We start from the raw sequence: 25,067 nt of genomic DNA, 5'->3' as shown, positions 1-25,067 counted from the left end.
AACATAGAAAAGGTATGGTAAAAACACAGTATAAAAGATACAAAATGGTACACCTGTATAGGGCACTTAGCAGGAATGGAGCTACAGGACTGGAAGTTGCCCTGGGTGAGTCAGTGACTGAGTGGTGAGTGAACGTGAAGCCTAGGGTGTTACTGGACACCACTGTAGACTTTATGAACACTGTACACTTAGGCTACACTAAATTTATAAAAAAATATTTTTATTTCTTCAATAAAAAATTAACCATGGCTTACTGTAACTTTTTTACTTTATAAACTTTTTATTTTTTTTTTTAACTTTTTGACTCTTTGGTAACAGCACTTAGCTTAAAACACAAACACATTGTATAGCTGTACAAAAATATTCTTTCTTTATCTCCTATTCTATAAGCTCTTTTCTATTCAAAAGTTTTTAATTTATTTTTTAAAATTTACTTTTTAAACTTTTTTGTTAAAAAATAAGACAAAAACACACATATTAGCCTCAGCCTAAATAGGGTCAGGATCATCAATATCACCGTCTTCCACTTCCACATCTTGTCCCACTGGAAGGTCTTCTGGGGCAAAAACACACATGGAGCTGTCACCTCCTATGATAACAATGCCTTCTTTTGAAACAGCTCCTGAAGGACCTGCTGAGGCTCTTCTTGAGGAGGGGTCACTCTTTTCAAAAATATCTCCATGGTTATTTGCTTGGTTTCTTTCTTTTTCTCATCACAGATTTGCTCGTAAGCAGATAACACACCGTGAACATTCCTCTGTTAATGAACAACTTTCAGTGTTGGGGTCCATGTTTTCATTTAAGGAGCTTGTCGAGGTCTGCAAAAGCTTCTGCTAAACACTTCACTGAATTTTCTTAGAGGTTTTTCTTCTTTCTCTTCTCCTGCAGTTTCCTTTTCTCTTGCCTCTTCTTCAGCGATGCGTTCCTGTTCCAGTTCCAATAACTCCTCATCAGTCAACTCCCCAGGAACCACCTCCAGGAGCTCGTCAACATCCTCCTCATCCTTGGCAAATCCTTTAAAGTTGTTTGCCATCTCAACCACAACCTTGTTAATTTTTGCAACCTCCTCATCCTTGGCAAATCCTTTGAAGTCATGGACTGACCTCTTGAGTGTCTTCTTCCAGATGCCATTCAAACACTCCTTGGTGACATCACCCCAAACAAGGTTATTAATGCAGTCAAAAATGTTGTAATCCTTCCAGAATTATATCAGTGTCTTCCTCAGTTGTAGCAATAGCCTAGGCAAAGGTCGTCCTCGGGTCTTAGGCCTTAAAAGCTGCTACAACTCAACTGGATCAAAGAGGAGGTGTTTGGAGGGAGAAATACCACTTTGATATTGGGATGAAGATTACCAATAAAAGGAGGATGTCTGGGAGCATTACCAACAATAAGTAAAATCTTGAAAGCTATGTTATTCTCCAAACACTACTTTTCCATTTTGTTGGCATAGCAATTCAGGAGCACATCTTGGAAGAGGAGCTAGGTCATCCATGACTTACCGGTCTTACAGTCCACTGGCAGTGTGTGTTTACTGATATGCTTGAAGGCCCTGGTGTTCTCGCGGTGCCAGATCACAAAGGGTTTCAATTTGTAGCCTGCAACATTGCCCCCAAGCAAGACTGTTATCCTTTCCATAAAAGCCTTGAAACTTGGCATTGACTTGGCCTCCTTATGGATGGAAGTCCTTCCAGGCATCCATTTCCAGAATAGGGAGGTTTCATCCATGCTGAATATTTGCTCTGGCAAGTAATTTTCCTCCACAACCAGCTTATCTAGAGTTTCCAAAAATTCTTCAGCTGCTTTCATATCAGCACTCACAGACTCACCACTCACTTTCACCTTATATAATGAATAACAATTCTTGAATCACTTAAACCACCCAGAGCTAGTAGTAAATTCAACATTGAAGTTGGGTTCAGCCTTTTCTTTCAACATTGCAAACTTTTTGCTTTGGCTGTGATCACCATTGTGCTGAGAGGGATATGCTTCTGTGTCTGGTCTTCAACCCAGGTCATTAGAAGCTTCTCTATGTCTGATATAGGCCCTTCTCAAATTTGTCTTAGTCTTGTTGCCTTCAATGAAGTAGATCCTTTAACAGCTTCCACCACTTTGTTCTTGTTTTGTAAGATCGTAGCTATGGTGGAATGGGACATGCCCGACTGGCGAGCAATAACCATCACTGATTTTCCACCTTCGTAGTCCTTAACTACTTTTAATTTCATCAGCAGTGGATTTTGTATGCTTAGGGGCCATGATGAACAAAACAACATGAGATTAAATCAGCACAAGAGAAAATGATGTGATCAAGAGACACGGTAGACACGAGATGTATGAGGCTGCTGCTGGCATAACATGGCATACTCTTTTACTGTAAACTTTTTTTAATAAGTAGAAAGACTACACTCTAAAATAATGATAAATAGTATAGTAAATACATAAACTAGTAACATAGTTGTTTATTATCATTATCAAGTATTATGTACTATACGAAATTGTATGTGCTATACTTTCATACAACTGGCAGTGAAGTAGATTTGTTTACACCAGCATCACCACAAAAGAGTGAGTAATGTGTTGCACTACAACGGGTGTGATGTCACTAGGCAATAGGAATTTTTTAGCTCCCCCTTACAATCATATGAGACCACCGTCGTATATGCCGTCTGTCATTGACCGAAACATTGTTATGTGGCGCATGACTGTGTTCACATTTGATCCTCAACAATTTTATGAAGTAGGCAGGGAATGAACTACAAGCTCTATTTTACAGCTAAGGAAACCAAGCCTAAGAGACATCAAGTAAGATGTTGCCACAACTTGTAAGAAGCTGAACCAGGCTTTCTGATTCTCACTTCAGTACTCTTTATTTATCTCACATAGAGTATATTTACAATAAAAAAAAGTAGAAGAACTGAAGTAGTACTAATAAACAACATTTAAAAATGGAGGAAGAAATTAAAAAAATATGTAATACTGATGCTTGACAAAATACAGGTTTAATTGGAGAACTAGGAAGATGTAGCTGGAGAGAGTTAAGAGGGGTTTTGAACAACACTGCTAAGCAGTAATGGTCAAGATTATCTTTTGATTCACAAACAAGAATGACTAGAAAAAGAATAGGCTGGAAAGAAATGAAGCCAGAAAACAAAAGGGAGCTGAGAGTTTCTTGAGATAGCTGGACATGCATTGGAGAAGGAAGGTGGGAAAAACTGAGTTAGTGACAATGTGCATAGCTTGGAGTAAAAGACTGAAATAATTAGGCTGTGAGTGGAAAGAGGCAGCGAGGAAAATAACTGGGCATATGTGTGCGTGTGTGTATATACAATACGCATGCTGCTGCTGATTAGAGAAAAAGTGTCTTTAGTGTAGAGAAGATGGAACAGACACTAGTGGTACCATCACCTAGACAGCCTGGTTAGAGCCTGGAGCCAACGAATCTGGAGTGGGGCAGTGCAGAAATGAGCTGCCTAGGAGCTCATCTGAAGGCAGACGCACCTAGTCATTTTTCTAGTACATTGTTAAGTGGCATGTTTGTTACTTGGGGATAATTCTTATCTTAATTGAAACGTATTTGAACTTTGCTTTGTAAAAGTTTTTCCTTATTATATCTGTTTGGTCTCAGTTTTACTGAGCTTCTTGGGGGCAGAGACCAAACCATGTTTATCTTTGGATTTTCAGATCCCAGAATAATGCCTTGGCACATTCATGTTTACTGAATGAAGGAACTCCTGCCCAAGTGTGAACCACTTGAGGGCAAAGATTATGTTTGTATTTAAAGAAGTCTTCTGTATCTCCCCAAAGTGCACAAGGCAATACCCAGTACACAAAAGTACACAATGGGTGGTCAATTAATGCTCAAAGAATAAGCAATATATCATTAAGCAAGAGAATGTTATCAGCAGTAGGCACAGCGCAGTGGAAAAACTTGTCTCTGGGAACAGGAATGGGAAAATGAGCACAGAAGGAAGAGCGACAGATCTGACATACCGGCAGAGTAGAAGATGGTATTTAATTTGGCATTATGACTCTATTTAAAATTTTTAAAGTGCTTTATAAATTACAAAGTACTTTCCCGTATAGAATTTTGTTTATATCTATCTAATGTACAAGGTTATGGGTTGTTAGTGGGAATTTTAGGAAGATGGCCTTAAGCAATCTAGGTGATCCCACTTTGTGTAACGAAGAATCATATTTAGATATTAGAATATGCTTCTCAAACGTAACATTAGAAATTTTACTGCTGACCACAAAGCACAATTCAGCTAACATCAATTTGTTAGATATATAAGGTAGCCAATACAATCATGGTCATTTGACTTGTAAAAGGCGCTTCCCAGAGAGAAGGCTTTAATGGAATTATACAGTTAATCTTATTTTGAAAACAGGCTTTTCAAAGGCTTACCTAATACTGTTTCTCACAGAGGTAAGCTAGTGCCCATTATAAATATTTATCTATTTTTAGGAAAGAAAGACTTTCCCGATTGTTCCAAAACATGGCCATCCAAAGTGCAGGCAGAACCTGTGAGGTCAAGTAGTCAGGCAATGTGGATACACAGTCAACCCTCCATTTCCATGGGTTCCGCGTCTGTGCATTCAACCAATCTTGGATCATAAACGTGATCAACTAACCCTCTATAAACACAACCCACAGTTGGTTGAATCAGTGGATGTGGAACCCACCATAGAGTGCCGACTAGAGGACTTGAGCATCGGTGGATTTTGGTACCCACGGGGGCCCTAGAACCAACTCCCCACAGATATTGAGGGACAACTGCAATGTCAGAATGTCAGAATGCCAGTTGAAACTTTTTCCTTTCTTAGCTTAACGTCTTAGCTTAAAAGGTTTTGTAGTTCAATCAATTTTATTTTATTTTCCTTGGCATCAGGAATTTTACACTAGTATACGTAAATATAAATTAGAAGAATTAAAAATGAAGTCATCGTTTAATGAATTTCTGTTCATTGGTATAAAGCAGACTTGTAAGAGAGTCATTCTAGTGGTAGTTAATAATTAGTTCTTAATAGCCATTCTAAATATATTTTTGACCCGCAGAGTACTATTTTAAATTCATCATGACCTAAAAAGTATTTAGGTATTCTTAAAAAAATAAGACATCTTAGCAAAGGATTAATTTTAGATAGTCAAACTACAGGAGGAGGAAAAACACAGGCACGTGCTATTGGAAGGCTCACTTTCCTACTTGTATTAATATAATTTTCTTCTAATTACTTTCTTACTCTATTTTGAGGAACTAGAATAATGATCAAGGACATCAGCATTGCCTAAGGCAGGTTTGAAAGACAAGTGAGATGTACACATGCAACACCCTTATAACATATAATAACCACTTTTTCAACTCTGCCTCTTCTCATGTTGCACTAGACTTCTTTATGTTTTCAGAAGACTATATAAACTATGTCAGTTTGCTTTACAAATATGTAATATCATAACGTGATTAAATTGGCTATTACTCAGGCTATCAATTAATCATGTACAGCATGCCCTGTAAACGAACCCTAGCATGTACAGGAACATTGTTAAAAGACTTGTTTTACCCTTTCCCACAGATTATATGCATTAATATTTTTAACTTTCACTTAATTATATCTGGCCTTATACTTTGAAACTCTTGTTCAAAGACAAAATTCATAACGTTAGTCTAATAATCTTAATAAGAGTTCCATGTGGAATAAACTACAGATAAAAAAGCAACATAGAATACACAATGCTCACCTTGGAAATACTGTCCATATCTCCTGAGCCTGAAACAAAATATAAAAAGATAGTCTTTATTAGGTAATGATTTCATTTATACATTAAGCACTCCTTTAACAGAAATAAATGCAGTACACTGTATTTTCCAGTGTATATCTTCTGAAATTTTGAATCTTAAAAAATTCATTTTCTCTTAAATTGTATGGTGAGTAAGTATTATCTGATGGCAAATGCAAGGAAGAGTTGTACCTCTAGTTCCCAGTCATCTATTTTTTTTGGTAATAGCAGAATGAAGGAAACTATTATTATCATAAATTCCTGAAAGTGAAATATTAGATACAGTCATGAGTCGCTTAACAATAGGGATACGTTCCGAGAAAAGCGTTGTTAGAAGATTTCATCCTTCTGTGAACATCATAGAGTGTACTTACACAAACCAAATGGTATGGCCTACTACACACTTAGGCTATATGATACTAATCTCACGGGATCTCTGTCATATATGTGGTCCGTCATTGACCCAAATGTTTTGTATGTATACATATTACTTAGTTAAAAATTTTAAAATGTGTATACTAATACATATTTGTATATATATTTATATATATGTAGAGAGCAAGAGAGATCTCTAAATATATTTTCTGAAATGATGCTTCCATAAATTTGATAAAATATAAAAGGGACATGTGCAACCTCTGACAATATTCTGAACCATATTTTACTATAATAACAAAAAGCAAAGTATTCTTAATAATATTAAAAATCTGACGGCAATCAGTATTCACGGCAATCCATCAAAAGTAAAAATGTCTTCAAGATATAATATTATAGTTTTATTTTAATTCTTAGAAGAAATGAACAATCGACACTAATTTCTCTTCTTGTTTAAGAAACAGAATCATAACTTAGCTAACAAAGAATAATAATCAGCTCTTTGCCAGAATTTTAGCTCTATTTTAACTATTTTAACAATGAATTTTCCTGGCATAAAAATATTATAATATATTAGTAGTACAGCGTTCAGTCAACAGTCACAAGTAAAGTGAGGGCTTATTAACGTGACTAGTTTATAAATAAACAGGCATAATAAATTGTTAAATATTGAATGTATTATATAATTATGTATATATAAATATATGCAATAATGTTCATTATAGAAAGTAATAAGCCATATGCCAAGCATGTGTAAAACTCGTCTGCAAATTCTATCCTAGTGAATAATATAACTGAGAATCTTCTAATGATGACCAAATGTCATCTTTTTATGAATAGTCTTACAAATTAAAAGACTGGAAAGTGAATTATTTTCCAACAAATTGGAAAGTAAAACTCTAGAATGGTGCCGTCTAGAACTCTGTATGATGATTGAAATGCTTCTCTGTGCTGTCCTTGATGGTAGCCATTAGCTACATGTGGCTCTGCACGAGATATGTGGCAGTGCCACTGATGAACTGAATTTTACATTTAATTTAACTTAAAATTCAATGGTCACACATGACTAGAGCTACCATAATTGGACAGTAAAAATTAAGGCTTTGAAATCTAGGCAAAATAAGTATGAATCCTTAAAAGCACAAAAGCCTATCAATATGTTGCAAATAATTTCTTGATTATTGAAGTTACATAGCTTTTCATAGTATCAGAGGATGGCATTTCCTGACCTTGGGTGGGGTTGTGAAATCTGTGTATAAGCTAAGTTATTCACGGGTATAGTTTCTCCAACTCAAGTAAAAGATGGTTCCCTCCACCCCACTGTCAACTTTTAAAATAGCATATGATAATGTTACTTGAACATACAAATATGAAATAAATGTCTTTTTTTGGTTTTGCGTCCGGCCTGCCTATACATACAGTGCGCTGTGTGACCCAGTCAGTCTTGGACCATTTATTTCTCTTTCTTACTGTTGTGAAACTTTTTGTTCACCTTGCAGATATTTGGCTTCATGTGGTAAGAAGGCATCATTTATGAAGTATGTTTTCAACCATTACACTGCTTGAAATCAGCTTTATCATAAACACAATGTGCGCAGTGTTCTCTCTTAAGAGATTCATTCAGATTATCCAGAATATGATTACCAATATTGCTTTTAAAAAGATACAAGCATTAAAATACAAAAACAAAATAAGGAATTCTTGCAGAGCACTGAAGTCCCTCTGAGACTGTGTCCACGGCCTTTGGAGACAAGCAGCTCGGAGGACACGGCAGTCCTCCAGGCGAGGCACCACGAAACGTGCCCAAAGCAGCAATGTCTCCCTTTATCATAAAACACGCAGATTTTGATAGGTTAAAGTAAGCACCTGTGAATGTGAGCTAGGGTAGAACAATTTTCACATTTCTGATTTTCAAATGATTTCCAGTCACCATAACCAATATACATACTGTGGATTGAAATATCAGTCTAAGGTAAAAGTTGAAGCATTTCAAAATAAGCTCCTATATACAGAAGAAGTTTTCAAATCATAATTCCACTATGTAGAATTAAGGTTTTGTTTTGAATTTATTTCTAAACATCAAATTTAATATCCTTACCTAACGAGCCATTCATGTGATGTGACTCCATTCCTCCTAATCCACCCATGGGACCATCTGACCCAGGGCCCATTGGAAACTATTCAAAAAATGAAGAAAATGACTGTGATCACACTGAAAACAACTGATAATCTCACTGTTACAATATCTATCTTTAACATTATAAGACACTTCCACAGCTTATTTTCATTTTCAAGTCATGGAGATTATTTTCCTAGATTTTTTCAGCCCTGTAGATTCTCTAACTGGACTACCCTACCTCCCTCATCCTATCTTCTCTCTGTTCTGGATCTCCAGGCTAATCTTCATTCATATCCAAATTTTTCTTCTTCAGATATCCTCAACTAGAAAGTAACACATTCCAGCGCAAATGAGAAGATAAGCGTTCTCTTCTATGCTATTGACAAATTTTATTATAAACCAGAGGTGATTCTTAAGAAGCTGCCAAAGGTATTGGCTTATTAATAAGAATAATTGAACATTATTATGCCAACATTAACATTTTTATTAGCAGACAATCTATCTTTGTTCAAATGCACATAACAAATAATTTCATCTTGCAAGTTAAATACATTTAGCTCCTTGGGGATAGCTGAATATTCTTCTTGGCAGTCTCAAATATGCCAGTTCAATGACAATTAGAGAGTCTATAGCAGTTTTATTTAATGGTTGTTAAAGTAGTGGTATTATTTTATTTCTAAGTGAAATCTTACATTAGGAGGCTGGTACCAAACAGATGTGAACAAATGTGCTGTGGTGGAGCTGGTGGTGGGGTTCATGGCCTGCCCACTCAGTCTCTCCCCCAACTCCCTGGAATGCTTCTGAGGAAGTCCAGACCCCAGACTGAAGACAAGTTATTGATAATTACCTCATGTTTACAGTTAAGAGAGCCTACTGAAAACACTTGCTCTTCAAATTTCCCATGCCAAAAGCAGCATGTCTGCCATTTGTATGGTGCAGAATACTGAATATGACGTGTGTATTTATGTGTGTAGATGGGATGGCAGTGGTTACAAATCATACAGGCTTTTGGGGGGAAGAACTGCCCTCAGTAGACAACCTGTGTTCCAAGAAGTGTGTGTGGAAATAGCTTTCCATCATTTCTGATTTTTCCATCATGTAAACCACATGCTCATAGATTTTCCCAGGATAATGCCAATTCTGTTGCCTAAAATTTTGTTGCCTAAAGGCACATGGATTGATTTTCAGTAAATAATTTGGAATATGTATGCCTCAAATGATAGGTCAAAGAAATTAACTTTGAACTTGCTGTTGCTATTCCGTTTTTGTAGAAAGCATAGTTTAGATCTGGGCTGATAAACTGGTGCTGGTGAGGCCGACAGCCTGTGACCCTCCCAGGCTTGGCCCTCTTATCTGGCCCCACAGTGCTTTAGAAGACAGGAGGACTGTAGGTGTGTCTGCACAAAGCACATAAACTGCAGCCTCGCCCTCAGCAGGCATTTGCTTTTACTCCCTCTGGATGCAATGAATGACATTTGAAAAAGTGACATGTTCATCTTCTACTCTTCTTGGATCTCTTATCTTTGTAACAGGTTAGAGAACCAGAGCGGAACATACTTGGATGATATCAGCTGAGCTGCCCACAGAAATTTCTTCAGCACCATATGCTCTGGGTTTCCTCCCTACTCCCTGCCTTTCCAATATCAATTTTTAAGATATGAAATTGTAGTAGGAAGAGCTTTCCTATATTTTTCCTGCATTTCTAAAATGAACATTGTTCATTATCATATTCAATATTCTTTAAAATCTCCGTGAAAACATCTTTTAGACATTACTGACAGAAAAGGGTTTCTTTTTCCTGAAAAAGAATTTATTTGATGATATAAACAGATAGTGATTACTGAAGGCAGTGCTGCTGAACAGAAATCATCTGCAAGCCACAAATGTGACCTGCATGAGTAAATTAAGATTTATTAGCACTCCTATTTAAGAAGCGAAAAGGGTGAAGTTAATTTTAATAACATGTTTTATTTACTCTCTGTCAGAATTATCATTGCAACATATAGTCAACATAAAATTTTAATGAGATTTTTTTTTCATACTAAGTCCTCCAAATCCAGTGTGTATTGTATACTGCAGCACGTCTCAGTTTGGACCAGCTATGTTTCAAGTACTATGCCATGTTGGACAATTTAAAGTCTCCCTTTGTTGTCTTCACTGTTAGGAAGCTCGATTATATTAATTATTTCATTCCTGGCTTTCGATACACTTACAAAACTTCTTTATACATCTTCTAATTTTTCTTTAATTTGAGCTAGCCTATATTCATATATACCTGTGTATTAACTGTATTGAGCTACAAATATTTTTGTTAACATGTAGGTTTTATAGCATAGATAAATAAAATACCACTTTCCCGTAAGCTTTCACGGAAAAGTCACGACCATATGCTTTATTAAGAACACTCAAATTCTGTAGAACTGCCTCAGTTCTATATTTAAACTCCAGATTTAAAAAATCTAAAGAAAAACAAGCATACTCAATTTTCTAATTTATTTTCAAGTTTATCAGGAAAAAAACCAACCGCAATGAACAAATTAGTGATGCTAAAAATGAGGTTAACATAAATGATTATACATTATCTGTCATTTTCAAATAGTATTATTAGGTATTTGAGATAAAATGCCACATTTTATGGTGTTACCACACCAACCAACCACACCAACACTTTCTAATTGTATTAGGTTCAATTTCACATTTAAATCATACCGATAGGAAATATTTTGTTATATATATTGTGCATTGTTTTTTTCAACCCAGAACAGAGAGAGAATTTGATGTTTTTGATATTCAATAAGCTCCTGGACAATAAAATATAAAGCTTAAACAGCATCCAGGCAATGGAACGCACTTAAGAGTTTGAGTCTTCAAAAACTTTTCAAAATTTTAAAAAATTCATATTTACATTAGGCCTGTTAGCTCCAGGAGGTACTGCGTTCATTAAAGTATACATGTTGTCTCCGGAGTTGGTTGAATCTGAAACAAAATATTACTTAATTAATATCTTTCTTTATAATCTACACCCGAGTCATCACGAAGTAATAATCAGAGATGATCTGGACACAGACACATATTAATAGCTGCAGCACTTAAAACAGCCATTACCAATGTTCAGAAACAAATATCTAAGTCATCTTCTGACCCGGAAATTAATCATTCTGAGATTGTAAATTAGGAATATTTACCCAATATATTACGAGTATTCACTTGAATAATTCAGGTCAAAAGGAACATTACTTTAAAAACCTAAAAAGTTACAGTAAAATTTTTCTTTTTTAAAAAACATGAATACCTTTTGACTTCTCTACAATTTACATGTGTTTATATATATATATATATAGAATGAAAATCTCTTAAAATTCAGATTCAGCAGCTTTTCAGTTATCATTATTTCCTCAGGCTTCTTATACACCAATTTAAAAAATAGTTTATTTGGTAATAATTAATAAAAGCTGGTGGAATATCCTGGCTTACTTCCAACAGAAAGAGATTAGAACAAAACTACACAGTTGGAATGAAAAATTCTCTTGCTTGAAGTAAAAGCTTCCTCCAGTACAAATTTTGACAAATGGTTTTTCACTCAATTTATTCTTGACTTTTTATAATAAAATTAACTGTAGTGTATATCCATACGAATATATGCCACATTTTATAGTATGTTTAAAAGTTTGCCTTTCATGTCTATTAGCTAACTCTAATGAAGTCTGAGTATATGTGTTTTATAATGCACAACCTAGAGTGAAAGGCTAAATACTTTATATTTAGGAACTGTCAGTTATGAAATGTTTGTCTATTTTTTCCACGATTCTATAGTTTTCTTAAATATAACATAGTAGGCCTCTTTATTTTGAAAAAGATGTGTTTTAAATTTTTTGTACTGATTCAAGGCATAAGATAAAAATCATTTGCTTTTTCATGGCAATAGCCATAGAGTGGGAGATGGGCAATGACTTTTCCTCTTATTTCATGATTACTTACTAGACATTAATAAGTTTATTATTTTAGAGTAGGTTAGATGCCATTTATCTCTTGTTTATAAACAGTGAGCCATAAATATAAATATTGCTTTTCACTTCTAGCTTAGTACATCATACTGTTGAAAAGGTTGAAATGCTCACCTCTGGTTGACCCCTATTTGTTTACCTACTAAGTAGAGTTTCAATCTACTTTAGCAGCCTTAACTGTTTTTACATCCTTATGTTCACAATACTCCTGTCAACCCAGGCTACTTGTTCTTTTCTGCATATGATCAGCCTTTGCCATGTCCACATTTTTGTTCTTTCTTCCTCCAAGTATCTTCTACCCAATCTCCATTTACTGGAATTCTCCTCATTATTCAAGGCCCACTGCAAATGCTGCCTCTTCCATGAAGTCTTTTTTTTTTCCTGATACTTACAAATGGGTGAGTGCTCCCCCACCACTGAATTCTGCTTTGCATTACAGATAGTATTTTATCTGTCAAATCTTCCCTCCCATTTCCAACAAGGTTATAAGTTCATTGAGAGAAGGAAAGGGACCATGTCTTACTCATGATGTGTACTATAGACAATAAATATCTGCTAACTTAGATTTAATTAATGGAAAAAACTCTATCCCATAAAAACTTATCTTCAGAAAATCTTGGATTGTTTTTTAAACATAAGAAGCCCTCAAATGATTTTTTACCTTTATTAGCCTTCTTATATTTACTTACTAATTTTAGTAATTAATTTGAAAACAAAATGGGCTGTATATTTTAAAATATGCAGAAAGGGAAAGAAATTTATTGTTTTTAAGACCAATCAAGAACATAATTTCATCTGAAAAAGAAAAAACATTGAGGAGAATAAGGTTGGTATTTTCTAGGAAATGTATGACTTCTTTTTATATACAAAAAACTTTATAGTAAAGTAGATCTGGCGCCTATTTTTTTTTGGGGGGGGCATTGGCTTCATATGAGAGGGATGACTGTGATAAAGGATAACGATATAAAAGAGTAGGCAAACAGGCTAGGAAGATATACTGGTGGTAATTCTTGGCTTGAAAGGAAGAAGAGATCAGATTACTTATCACCTGCAAAGTTTAATGTTACTCCAAAAAATTTCTTTCAGTATTGTAGTGAAGTGTTTATTGATCACATGCTACTTTCATAGATCAACATTAACTTCACCATTCAAGAATGCAAATGTGGGCAAGATGTTCAATTCATATAATTCTATCTTCAGTGAATTCTGTTTCACTTCAATGAAGATGCTCTGAGGACAGAGATCCATGAAATATTTATGATATATTTCAAAGAGTTAGTGAAACAAAGTAAAATTTTGTATTATTTATCAAATTTATGCTTTTCCTAAATTGAAAAGATTCAAAACTTAAAAAATATTATTTATTGGTACGATTAATATGTAATTTCAAACTTCTGTATATCTTAGATTTCAACAAATCAGTTAAGAACATATGAATTTAACAGTTCAACATAATAAAAAATGATTTCTAGTTATAAAAACTTCCCATCTACTTCACTACCCAGAAGTTAACACTCATAAAGTCTTAGCCTATTCCTTTGTGGTCTACTTTCCAGATTTCTGTGTTATATATATTTTAAGATAAAACTGTGAGCATATTATATTGAATCATGAATATTTATTTCTCCATGTCATTAAAATTCTTTGATAATAATTTCTAATGGCTACACTATATTTCATAAAAAATTAATTTAATAATTTCATTGAAGTTGGATTAGGTAAGAAGGTTTTGTCTACTATTTCTCTACTGATTATAACAAATGAGCACCCCTCTCCACAAAACTTGGATTGTATCTCTAATCATTTCCGGTAGTAGGATTATAGAGTCAGATGATATGAACTTTGTCATGGCTCTTAATACAAGTTGCCAGAGCACCTTCTAGGAGGGCTGTGCCAACGTAAACGCCCACCATCAGAGTCCTCGAGACACAACATATTTAATAGTCTGTATTAAAGTCACAAAAAGAAACGATACAGCTATTTAAACTAATTATATTAAATGATTACAGGAATATTGAGGTATTTTAGTTTAGAAGATTAGAAAACCTTCCCTACAGCACAGTGGATTTATTAGCTCACTAACAGATACCTATAGACGTGTAGGGTAAATAATATCGTAACCACATCTACATCCATCTTAGTAAGATGACAAATATGGTGGGTCTGATTTGCTATATTAAATTTAATGGATCCATGTATTTCATGTGTTGCTTATGCAGAATTTTCGAGGTTGAGAGATCTGAATCTTTTCCACATTCTCAAGGAAACTTTTGGTCAGATAAACTATTGGGCAATTCATACAGATCAACACATTTGCATCCTGATTAATCTGTTACCCACACAACAGGAATTTTCTAAATGCATAAAGTAATTAAACAGTAGTTGTTTAGGAACACTATTCCTTCCTACTTGCTACCTCCACTCTACCTGTGAAACCATCAATGAGAGAATGAATACCATCAACTTTCCTTCATAACAATTTCTAAACTTTGTGATTTTATTCGAATAATCAAGTGCCCATGTGGCTAGTTTGATTACAATACCTGCTGGACTAGGCATGATGGGTGTTCCTGGTGGCCCTCCACCTCCTGGAGGACCCTAAATAATTATACAAAATTTCAGTAAAAATAAGGCATTTCATTAAACAATATAAGGAAAAACAAAAGTTAGATTTATCTCTATAATAATCCAACTTGAAAGTAACAGAGGAAATATATTTCTCCATAATTTATTTTCTTTGAATGTGCAATCATTTCAATATTATGCAAAATATAATTTAGCTTAAATATGTTGAGATTGTTTTGACACGTTTCCAAAAACAATGAGCCTGTAACACTGATTTATTATTCATGACTTAATCACATCAGCTATCATGAGGTTAAGGAGAAACCATTTAATAGGGACTTTACAAATCCATAAAATAGATAATTCATGTGTATTTGTGATTTAGTTTACTGTAATTTTCTTATATTCTGTATCACTAGTTTTTATAGGCAACTAAAAACCAAAAGATAGTTTAAAATAATGCATTGATGTTATTTCTTTCTTCTCTTGTGTCAACTGCAACACTTCTGGAGCAGAGTACCTTAAGGTATCACGTCTACTAGAAAGGAGACGCAGTGCTGTCTAGGGTTGAGGGTTACTAAGGCTGTAGCTAATCAATCTGAAACGGAGATTTGGTAATTTGGTGATTCAAATGTTAATTCAGTGATTTCAGACAACCCGGAGGGATAATTCAGGCAATGGGTTTTAGAATTTTCAGACATACGGTAGCCAAATTAACTATTAAATGGCTAAATTTTCACTTCGTTCTGAGACACAGCCCACTAATTCCTTCAAAATAATATACATATTTTTTATTTAATAAGCAACTTAAATTTACTTTCAAATAAATCTATAATTTCATAAAACTATTTATCAGGCTTATTCTTAATAGACTTTAAGAAAAAATAGGTTTTACCCAAATTTCTTTACTTTCATTTTTGTTTCATAGAAAATGTGAAAAAAGTTAGAGTTTCTTACTTTCTATAGTTTAAGGGAATATGAGCACTAAAAGTTCGCAGGTCCAAAACAGCATGTGCTTTTCATTATGTTCATAAAACACTATTTTCATGGAGGGTAATGCTCATTATCTTCCTAGGCACTCCTTTTTCCTCCTCCAGTTGGCCTTCACTTGTGACAATCTCTTTAGGAAAGATTTTCCCTTTTACCATTTTATCCTTGCTTCTCTGTTAGGCATTTCCCTCTAAATATTATAACAAATAATCCTGTATGATGGCCTTGGGATGTAGCAAGGATTATAATGTAATGATGGTTAAAAGGTCATTTGTAAGTTCAAGAGGTCATGTAAAACCTGCTAATTGGACTTCAGGGCAATATGAATTACTGGCAAATTCTAACGTACTAAATTATAAGAAGAAGAGAAATAAGTGTTTCCAATTTCTAAGAATGAAAAAAGACCTAAGAAATCTCCCCAAATCACTAGTCATTATTCTGCTATCTGCTTCTCTTTGTGATTGGGAGGAAGTTTAATGTCTTCTTAGACTTAGTGTGTGGAGAATGGGGTATGGGAGGGGCTCAGATTATTTTTCTTGAGAACTGCCAATTCAAGCACATCATTGTGTAACTGGGGAGGGCTTTCTTCATGATTGGACAGAGGGTGTTGTACTGGTTTACAGAAACATATGCTGAAGTAAAACACAGTACTCAGGGCAATTTTGGCCAGATTGATAACTGCTTTACTAACGAACATCAGCATATGTACTGAGGTTGGCAGACGAAACTACTCAATACAAATCAGATGTTCACTTCTTGGCCAATACACAGGGGCTCTTCTTAACATCTGGACAATTCTTTCATTGCCCAAATAAAACGTAACATCAATTCTTATGAGCAAACAAACCCAAATGTACTTACTACATAATTTCCAGGAGATGCTGAGGAGTATGGTATCTGGAACATGAACAGGACAAAAAAACACATATTTTGATTCATGTGGCAATATGAAGACTGACCTAAAATGAATCTACTTTCTGACTTTTATCAAGTTTTAAAATTTATCACCAAGAATAGCGAAGGATAAAGGCATTTATATCTGTCTGCTAGAAAGCAGAATAAACGCAATATTATCTTGCATTTGCAAATAAGAGTAAATTTTGGTAAAGAGGAATTTAGAAGCACAGCTTCAAGTTATATTAGCTTCAGGGAAGTTGTACCCACTGCTTTGACACTAATGACACTTATTCTGTAATTAGAAAGATATATATTCGTGCAGCTAAAAATCAGGAACCAGAATTTTTCAAACTGGTTGTCTTTACAGATGCAACTTCTACTTTATGTGCATTCTGGGGCACATTATTTTTTTTTAGAGACAGATTTCAGGCTACTACATTCATGCAGTTTGGGTTAATACTTGATATATAGACCTCACCTTCCCTGCCCCCCTTTTTCTTTCTACTTGGCTTCTAGAAAAATAATATAATAAATACAAAAGATTTTCTTAATATAAATCTCCAAAGACTACTAATTTGTGGGGATCAGATATGGGTAACAAATTCCCTCTATCCCTTCAAATCAAGCTCTTAACCAAGCTCTTCTCTGGAGATTAGAAGGTATTAATACAACATTGCTATGAGAATTTAAGAAATGAAAACCAGAAAACGTATATTTAAAAATAAGCCCTTGAATGTGGATATTAATAGAGAAGTTAAACCCAAATATTTTCTTTTCTCACACAAGCTCACTAGCTCACTTGTATGAAGATTCTGCATACCCAGAAGAGAGATTTTTGTCTTATTCTGAAAAAAGCCAATAAATTACTGTCTTCCTAGAGTCAGACAGCCTAGGCCAAAATTGGAACTTAAAGAATAGTGAAAAGATGATAGTGCCTGTGCCCTAAATGCTCTCTCCACCTCAATGCCGTCAGTATAATTAATAATATAAAATAATAGGAAACCATAACGTAAGCAGAAGGAAGTAAAACAAAGTTACGATTTTCCTTTGGTTTTAATATTCAGCTATTTAAAAACTCTCTCTTTATTGTTTGGTGTCCTTGTTTTGCCCTAAGCACACACCACATGTCTCTGAGGCCCCTGCTTGGTCTGCCTGTGGGTAATTCAGTGCTGCACATGGCCGTTGCCAGAGTGCCCAGCATCACTAATGATGAGAATGACTTCCACTCTGAGTATTGGGATCCCTACGGCAGTAAACACCCACTCAGCTCGGTGAATGAACACATGCACACATCCATGCTCTCATGGGTCCCTTTCAGTTCATGAGCTACCCTCCATCCTCTGCTTCTTAGCATTTTAAACACATGCATCTGCCCTCTCCAAATCAGCAACTTAACTATTGGCTCCACTTTTCATCTCTTCATAACTTTAACACCTGCCTCATGTCCTGCCTCTCTTTATCACCTACCATCATTCCTAAGCAACTTCAAGATACAATCTAACCATCCTTTAGATCTTTAGAATTTACACGTCACTGCCTTCCCTTATTTTACATAATACTTCCCTCTCTTCCACTTATGAGTATGACCAGATCCTAACAGTCTTTACAGAGATCTAAACAACTCCCTTGCCTGACATCTTTCTTATTCCTCATGATGATCACAAATATTATTCTATATTCCAACTAGAATCTCTCCCATCACAACTCCTCTGTGTTTACTAAGTCCATTATTTCCCTATTAGTTTCCTATTAAATTCCTCTGCCCCTCCCCCATGCCACTGTCAGCATTTTGCTTCTGTCTCCAATATCTTAAATTCATTATTCTAAAGCCTACTTTGTTAATGTCCATCTCTTTGATCACCCCCTACCCAACTTTTCTGTTTTATAATAGAGATTTCCTGGAGAGAAACATAAAACAAGGTTGACAAGGTCCAAAATATAATCAAGTTCTCCAATTTCAATCCAGTCTTCACTAATATCTGGAAGTATTTTGGCTCAGCCTTTATGGAAACCATGAAGCATTTTAGTGGTGTGCCAGTAAACCTGGGGTACAGGGGGAGTCCCAATTTGGAGCATTTGCCAATTTATGTGGTGTAAATATTCCCATATAGCAGATTTCAAGCTACCAATGATTTAACAATCAACTCACAAAATCCCTGAATATTTAACAATTGACTTTTGTGAGCTGGCCCTCATGGTGGTTATATCATAAATTAAAGCCATCAAATTCTTGCTATACCTTCATTTTCAACTCAACACTCTATTATATATAGATTTAAATTTTCATCCATTCATCTTATTAGGTAGAAAAAAAATCTTTCTCTGTGTTCCCTAAGCTACCCGCTCCTCATCATCCCATTCTCCTGAGTCAGGCTCTGCTCATTTTATATTTTTGAGTTCTTTCTTTCCATGGTTCCTTCAAACACAGTTAAATATAATAGACATTTTAAAATACTTAAAAATTTTTTTTACCTCATTTAGTTGTTCAATTTCTTTCCATTTTTGCTCTGTTAAGCACTTAATTTTGGCTTACACCTATTGTTTCTACATCACATTCTTTGATGCCCTCATTAAAAGAAAAGGAGCACTTGGGCTCCTACCCTGGCACTTTACTGAACCTGCAGTATGGAAAGTTACCAGCAGTATCTGACAGCCTTGTGCGAGGGACAGGAAATATAACAATGCAGGTAGAAGTACTATGTGGTGACAGAAGATATACTTGAGCTGGGCAGCTTGGACTTACAGAGAGTAGGTACCCACCAGAAAGACAAAGAGAAAGATCAGCATTTGAAAAAAAAAACAACAAAGAAAGAAAGAAAGAAAAGAAATATGAAAGTACATAGTTTATTAGGGAAATGGTATGTAATCTTACACAGCTGCTGCAGTGTGGGATTTAGGGAGGGTGTGGTAAATAATGATGCTATATAAAGTCAGACTGTGAATGAATTTATGCTGCAGGAAATAGAGAGTCACAGGTTTTAGAGAGAGATGTTCAAATCTAAGTTTTAGTAAGATAATTCAGCAGGCATCATGGAGTATGAATACAAGTTAGGAGACTACTGCAAAAGGTCTTGGTAAGAGATGATAAAAGTGTTCTAGGCAGTGCTGAATAAGACAAGCAGGAGTAAGAGAATTCAAAAGACTTTTCACAAACGCTTGTGAAAAAAAGGCAGGGCTTGGTGACAAACTGGGTGTAGTGGACAAAGGAAGAAATAAATTCAGGTAATTCCTAGGTTTCCAACTTGGTGACTGGGTAGGATGTTGTTGCTACTAATTTACAGATGTGGAATTCAGGCAGGGGGATGAGTTTGGGGAAATGTCCTACATGTTGACTTTGAAGGCACTAGTAGACACTGAGGTGGACTTGATGAGCAGACATTTAGATATACAGGTCTAGAACTTATCAGAGAGCAAGAATTTATTGGAGATGAGGACTAGAGATAAAGCCTCAACTGAATAAATTTTCATTTTGTGCTGGGCACAATACTTGATCTAGGATTCAGTTAGATTTAGTGATAATCGAAACCACATGGGGGGCCAGCCCTGTGGCCAAGTGGTTAGGTTCATGTGCTCCGCTGCAGGCGCCCAGTGTTTCGTCGGTTCAAATCCTGGGCGCAGACATGGCACTGCTCATTGAGCCACGCTGAGGCGGCGTCCCACATGCCACAACTAGAAGGACCCACAACTAAGAATATACAACTATGTACTGGGAGGCTTTGGGGAGAAAAAGGAAAAAAAAGAAAATAATATAAAATAAATGTTTAAAAAAAAAAAGAAACCACATGAAAATGTTAAAATAAATTAAATTTAAAAGCCCAGGATTAGAATTAGAGAACATTCCCAATTAAGAAAGGGTATTGGATAATGTGACTGGAGGAAAACCAGAAGAAAATATTTTATAAAAAGTCAAGCAGGGGCTGGTCCGGTAGCTTAGTGGTTGAGTTCGGTGCACTTTGCTTTGGTGGCCCTGGTTTGTGGGTTTGGATCCTGGGCATGGACCTATACCACTCCTCAAGCCATGCTGTGGTGGTGACCGACATACAAAATGGAGGATGAGTGGCACAGATGTTAGCTCAGGGCCAATCTTGCTCACCAAAATAAAAAAAAAAGTCAAGCAAGTTAGACTTTTAAGAAGTAGGGAGTGGGTGCAGCTTGGCTAGGAAATACTAAACTGGGCTTATTTTTGAGCCCTGTCAGGCTCAAGCTTTTCAACCTTTCTGTGACACACAAGAATAAATAATAAAAAGGGATATGTTAATAAAAATATGGAAAAATAAAGAAACATTATTAAAATGAAGAAAAGAAATTAATGGACATCTAAAACAAAACCAAGGAATCATATATGTCAGAGGTCAGGGTATGATCAGGACAGACAATAAGTCATGATGTTTGGTTGGTAAGTAGAAGGTCACTAGTAACCTTCAGAATAGGACCTTCATGGGAGTTGAAATGGGTTGAGAAGTCAATTCAATAAATCTTCATTCATCATCTGCTATGCTTCAGGCACTGCACTACTATATAGCACTGAAACAGATAGGAAGGTCAAGGATTCACTTCAGTAGAAGGGTGGTGAGGAAGTGAAAGTGTAAGTAACATACAGGATGGTGCTTGAGACTGAGGAACTGTTGAGAGTTTTCTATCAGCTATCCCCCGCCAGCTCTGGAAGAGCAGAAGTCTAGGGGTTAAGGCTGTCTTGAGATTTTGTTCACTGGCGTAGTGTTAGAGGAAATTTCCAACCAATGGAAAGGGACAGACTGAAGACTCCTTTGGAAGAATGAACGAGCCAGGTATGCAGAGGCAACAAGAGATGGAATAAAGGGAATACATAGAAGGGTTATTAGTATGAAAAAAAAAGATTTCTTTTTCTGAGACAAAAGGAAAGAAAGATGACTAAAGGCCTGATAATATTAGAGGTGAAGGGAAGAATCTGAAGAAATTTGAGTCTAACATTTTTTTCCCCCTCTGTCAAATATGGGACAAATTTAGTGGATAGAGAAGGGGCCAAAGATAAGGAGAGCAGGCAAGAAGAGTGAACAAATTGCTGGTCGCGCATTGGCGAGGCCTCAGCAGAGGCTGAACACCACAGATTCAACTTACAACACGATGGGTTAAGCACAGTTAGAGAATGCGCATTAGGCATTGTGGAAGAATTCGTGGTGGGGTTCTATAAGGGCTTCTAGCACAACATTCCGAAGACAAAGTTCAGGGTCAGCACTCTACATCTGCTGCTTCTCCTGTGTTCCGTGCTCAGTGTGTGTTATTCCCAGTCTCCTGGACACCTGGATTCAAAGATCACCTTCAACTTTTTCCTTCTCTTTATCCCCCAATCCAACAGGTCATCAAGCTTTTGTGATTCTATGTCTGAGCTGTCTCTCTGCCAGTCCTTTTATTACCTACTTCAGGCTCTATAACACTTTATAAGGTCTACTACTAGAATCTCCTAATTTTGTTTCCCAGCTGTACCCATTTTATATACTATCTTCCTAAGCCACAGCTCCTTTCTGCATAGAGGATAAATTCCAGATTTCTCAACCTTCAAAACCCTGTGCACATGTGGTCCCCTTTTCCTTTTTCAGCTGTGTGGCCCCCTATGCCTTCCCAAACAATCTATCCTCCCAGCCACTAACAGTCTAATAAATTTTCCCCAAACATTTCCTGCATTTCCCCTTCTCTTTATTTTTGTCCAAGCTTGTCTCCATCTCTAGTATCCAGATTCTTCCCAATGTAATTAATCTCCTCCCTCCACCCCTCTCCCATCCTCCATACAAAATATCCATTAACATAAAATGAAAGATGAAAATGCAGATACAGAGGATAAGCAAAATCAGACAGCTGGACTACCGGAATTGTAGAAGTAGAAGACTCTTTTATTTGACAGATGAGGAAATTAAGGACCATATATAGTCTAGTTAAGTCAGACAGCTCAAGAGCTGTGACAAGAATCCAAATATTCCGAAATATTCTGACTCTCAATATCCACGACAGTGGTGCTGTGGCAGTGGGACGATCAGAGTAATTCGAGGTTTTTGGTTTTGTTTTCCTAAATGATTGGTAACATTTTAGCTAGGTAGCTTTCTTCAACTCTGAAGTTTACGACTACTTTATAAGCACTGGTTTGCTAGAAATCAAGGAGGGCAACGCCAAGATATCATCTGTGCCAGTGAGAGGTTGAAAATATTCTATTACTTTTAAGTGCTCTTTTAAAAAAGTGAGCATCTATTTTCACAGGGCACAGCCTATTTGGAGTAAGATATCTGTATTCACTTAGGCTTAATTATTACAATAAATTCTCGTTTTTTTTTTCCTTAAAGGAGTTTCCTCTTTCTTTTTCCTATCAAGCTAGTGAGTTGTTAAATACAATGCTATATTCAACATTTGCTGTTTTTGCCTATCCCCTTTTGTGCTAACAATTCCTTGAATTTTCTTTGGTGAACCATATCTCTCATTTTTCCACGTCGCTTTGGTAGGGCTCAGGGAGTGAGTGTGTGACCAAGGCCTGGCTGATACAGCCCAAAAGCTGGCCATAACTGGTTCATGAATGAGCATATGACCCAAGCTAAGCACATCAGTGCAGTTAGCTATTCCCAATGCCGGTGCTTAACTGATAAAGAGTTGTGCTCTTCTGTGCTCAACTGGGAGCTGTGAGGATATAAGTCTGGAGCTTCACACAGCCTTCCTGCCATGACGAGGGGAACAAACGTAATCGATGGACAGAGACTGGGTCTTGATGATATTATTTGAACCCTTGGAACCTAATGTGCCCCAAAGCAAATTTATATCTGGACTTCTCACATACTTGATCCACTAACATTGTCTTTCAATATGAGCCTAGTTTTGTTGGTTTTATGTACCTTTTAATCAAAAGTGTCTCCAGATAAAAATAAGATGTTTTCAATAAAAGTGCTTGTTACTTAATGATTAGATCTTATATAGCTAAACCCAAGTGCACAGTTCTTTGTGAAAAGTATAAAAAAGGAAAAAGAGTTGGTGGATTTGTAAACAAACCTCCAAATAAGAATCTGAGGCCAAGGGCCGGCCCCGTGACCGAGTGGTTAAGTTCGCACTCTGCTGCAGCAGCCCACGGTTCAGATCCTGGGCACGGACATGGAGCTGCTCGTCAGGTCACGTTGAGGCGGCGTCCCACATGCCACAACTGGAAAGGACCCACAACTAAGATATACAACTATGTATGGGGTGGTTTTGGGAGGTAAAGCAGGAAAAAAAAAAAAAAGATTGGCAACAGTTGTTAGCTCAGGTGCCAATCTTTAAAAAAAAAAAAAAGAATCTGAGGCCAATACTGTAATGCTCAGATTTAAGGAAGTAAAAACCACACTTTCATTCAGAATTAAAAACATGAATTTGTCTTTAAAAATGTTTCTCCTACTCCCATGTAAAAGGGTGCCAAAAATATTTTTTATCAAATACTTTTACATGACAAAACTGTGGATAGACAAAGATTTAGCAAATAAAAAAATCTATGGTGGCAATGGTAGGCAGACTTCTCACTTTCAGAGAAGAAAGTTACAAACATGGAAAGCAGAAAATCCAGAATGAACTCCGTTTTGTTGGATTGAAATTGAAGCCCTGGTGTGCACTCATGGTTTTGGTACATATAGATAGATACAGAAAGACACAGATGTGAGTGGGTGTGCATATGCACACACATCTATATCCTAGTTCTGTCGGTTGAGAGGGCCTAGAAGCTGTATCACTCCAACAGGCTTTAAATACCACTCTACACTAAAAGGAACCAGGTTCCTTAAAGAAATGGCTGTTTCCAGGGCTAAGGCTGGGAAAATATAAGATGAGCTTCGAAGTTGAAATAAAAGTTGAACACAAAGAATAACGTGGACATGTGAAAGGACAAAGGATTTAGCTTGAGGGGCTTCCTACTGGCCAAATCTGAATGATTTTAGCCTCAAAAACCCATGGAATAAAATAAGAATCTCCAAGTACATCTGATATACATGAATGAATGAACGAATGGAGAAGAAAACCTCTTTGTTATAGTAGAAAGTCAACTAATAAATGGAGAAGGAAAGGCAGAATTAGAAAATGGCCATTTGGCAATGAACACAGCAAGAATCATCAACGGATGCCCAAAGTAGCAGACTGAAGTACGAGGGGGAAGAGGGACTTACTGTAGTTTCAAAGGATGTCTCCACAAGTTAATAATTACAAACGGAAAAGCCGCAATTTTAGAGGAGAGAACCTGAGGAGCAGCACCTTAACTAAGCGATCAAAGCTAACATTACGAATGAGAGGACAAATCACCACCGCACGCCTCCCGAAATGATGCACTGAGAGAACACAAAATGACTTCTGTAGCATTCTTGCCAAATAC

At 36.1% G+C, this 25,067-nt stretch overlaps 1 protein-coding gene across 2 annotated transcripts in view; it reads right to left on the bottom strand.

Moving 5' to 3' along the window:
- The window catches only part of SSBP2 (single stranded DNA binding protein 2), a 290,136-nt gene that overhangs the window by 11,952 nt on the left and 253,117 nt on the right, over positions 1 to 25,067 (bottom strand). For both annotated transcript variants that reach the window (XM_046666475.1, XM_046666473.1), the window contains 5 exons: positions 16,688 to 16,723; positions 14,815 to 14,869; positions 11,173 to 11,243; positions 8,247 to 8,325; positions 5,735 to 5,763 (listed from right to left, as the gene is read on the bottom strand). In XM_046666475.1, coding sequence (XP_046522431.1) covers positions 5,735 to 5,763; positions 8,247 to 8,325; positions 11,173 to 11,243; positions 14,815 to 14,869; positions 16,688 to 16,723 — 270 coding nt within the window. The remainder of the gene's footprint in view (positions 1 to 5,734; positions 5,764 to 8,246; positions 8,326 to 11,172; positions 11,244 to 14,814; positions 14,870 to 16,687; positions 16,724 to 25,067) is intronic.

The sequence above is a fragment of the Equus quagga genome, chromosome 7 (genome assembly GCF_021613505.1).
Source record: "Equus quagga isolate Etosha38 chromosome 7, UCLA_HA_Equagga_1.0, whole genome shotgun sequence".
Lineage (NCBI taxonomy): Eukaryota > Metazoa > Chordata > Mammalia > Perissodactyla > Equidae > Equus > Equus quagga.
This window is presented reverse-complemented; position numbering and strand designations above follow the sequence as displayed.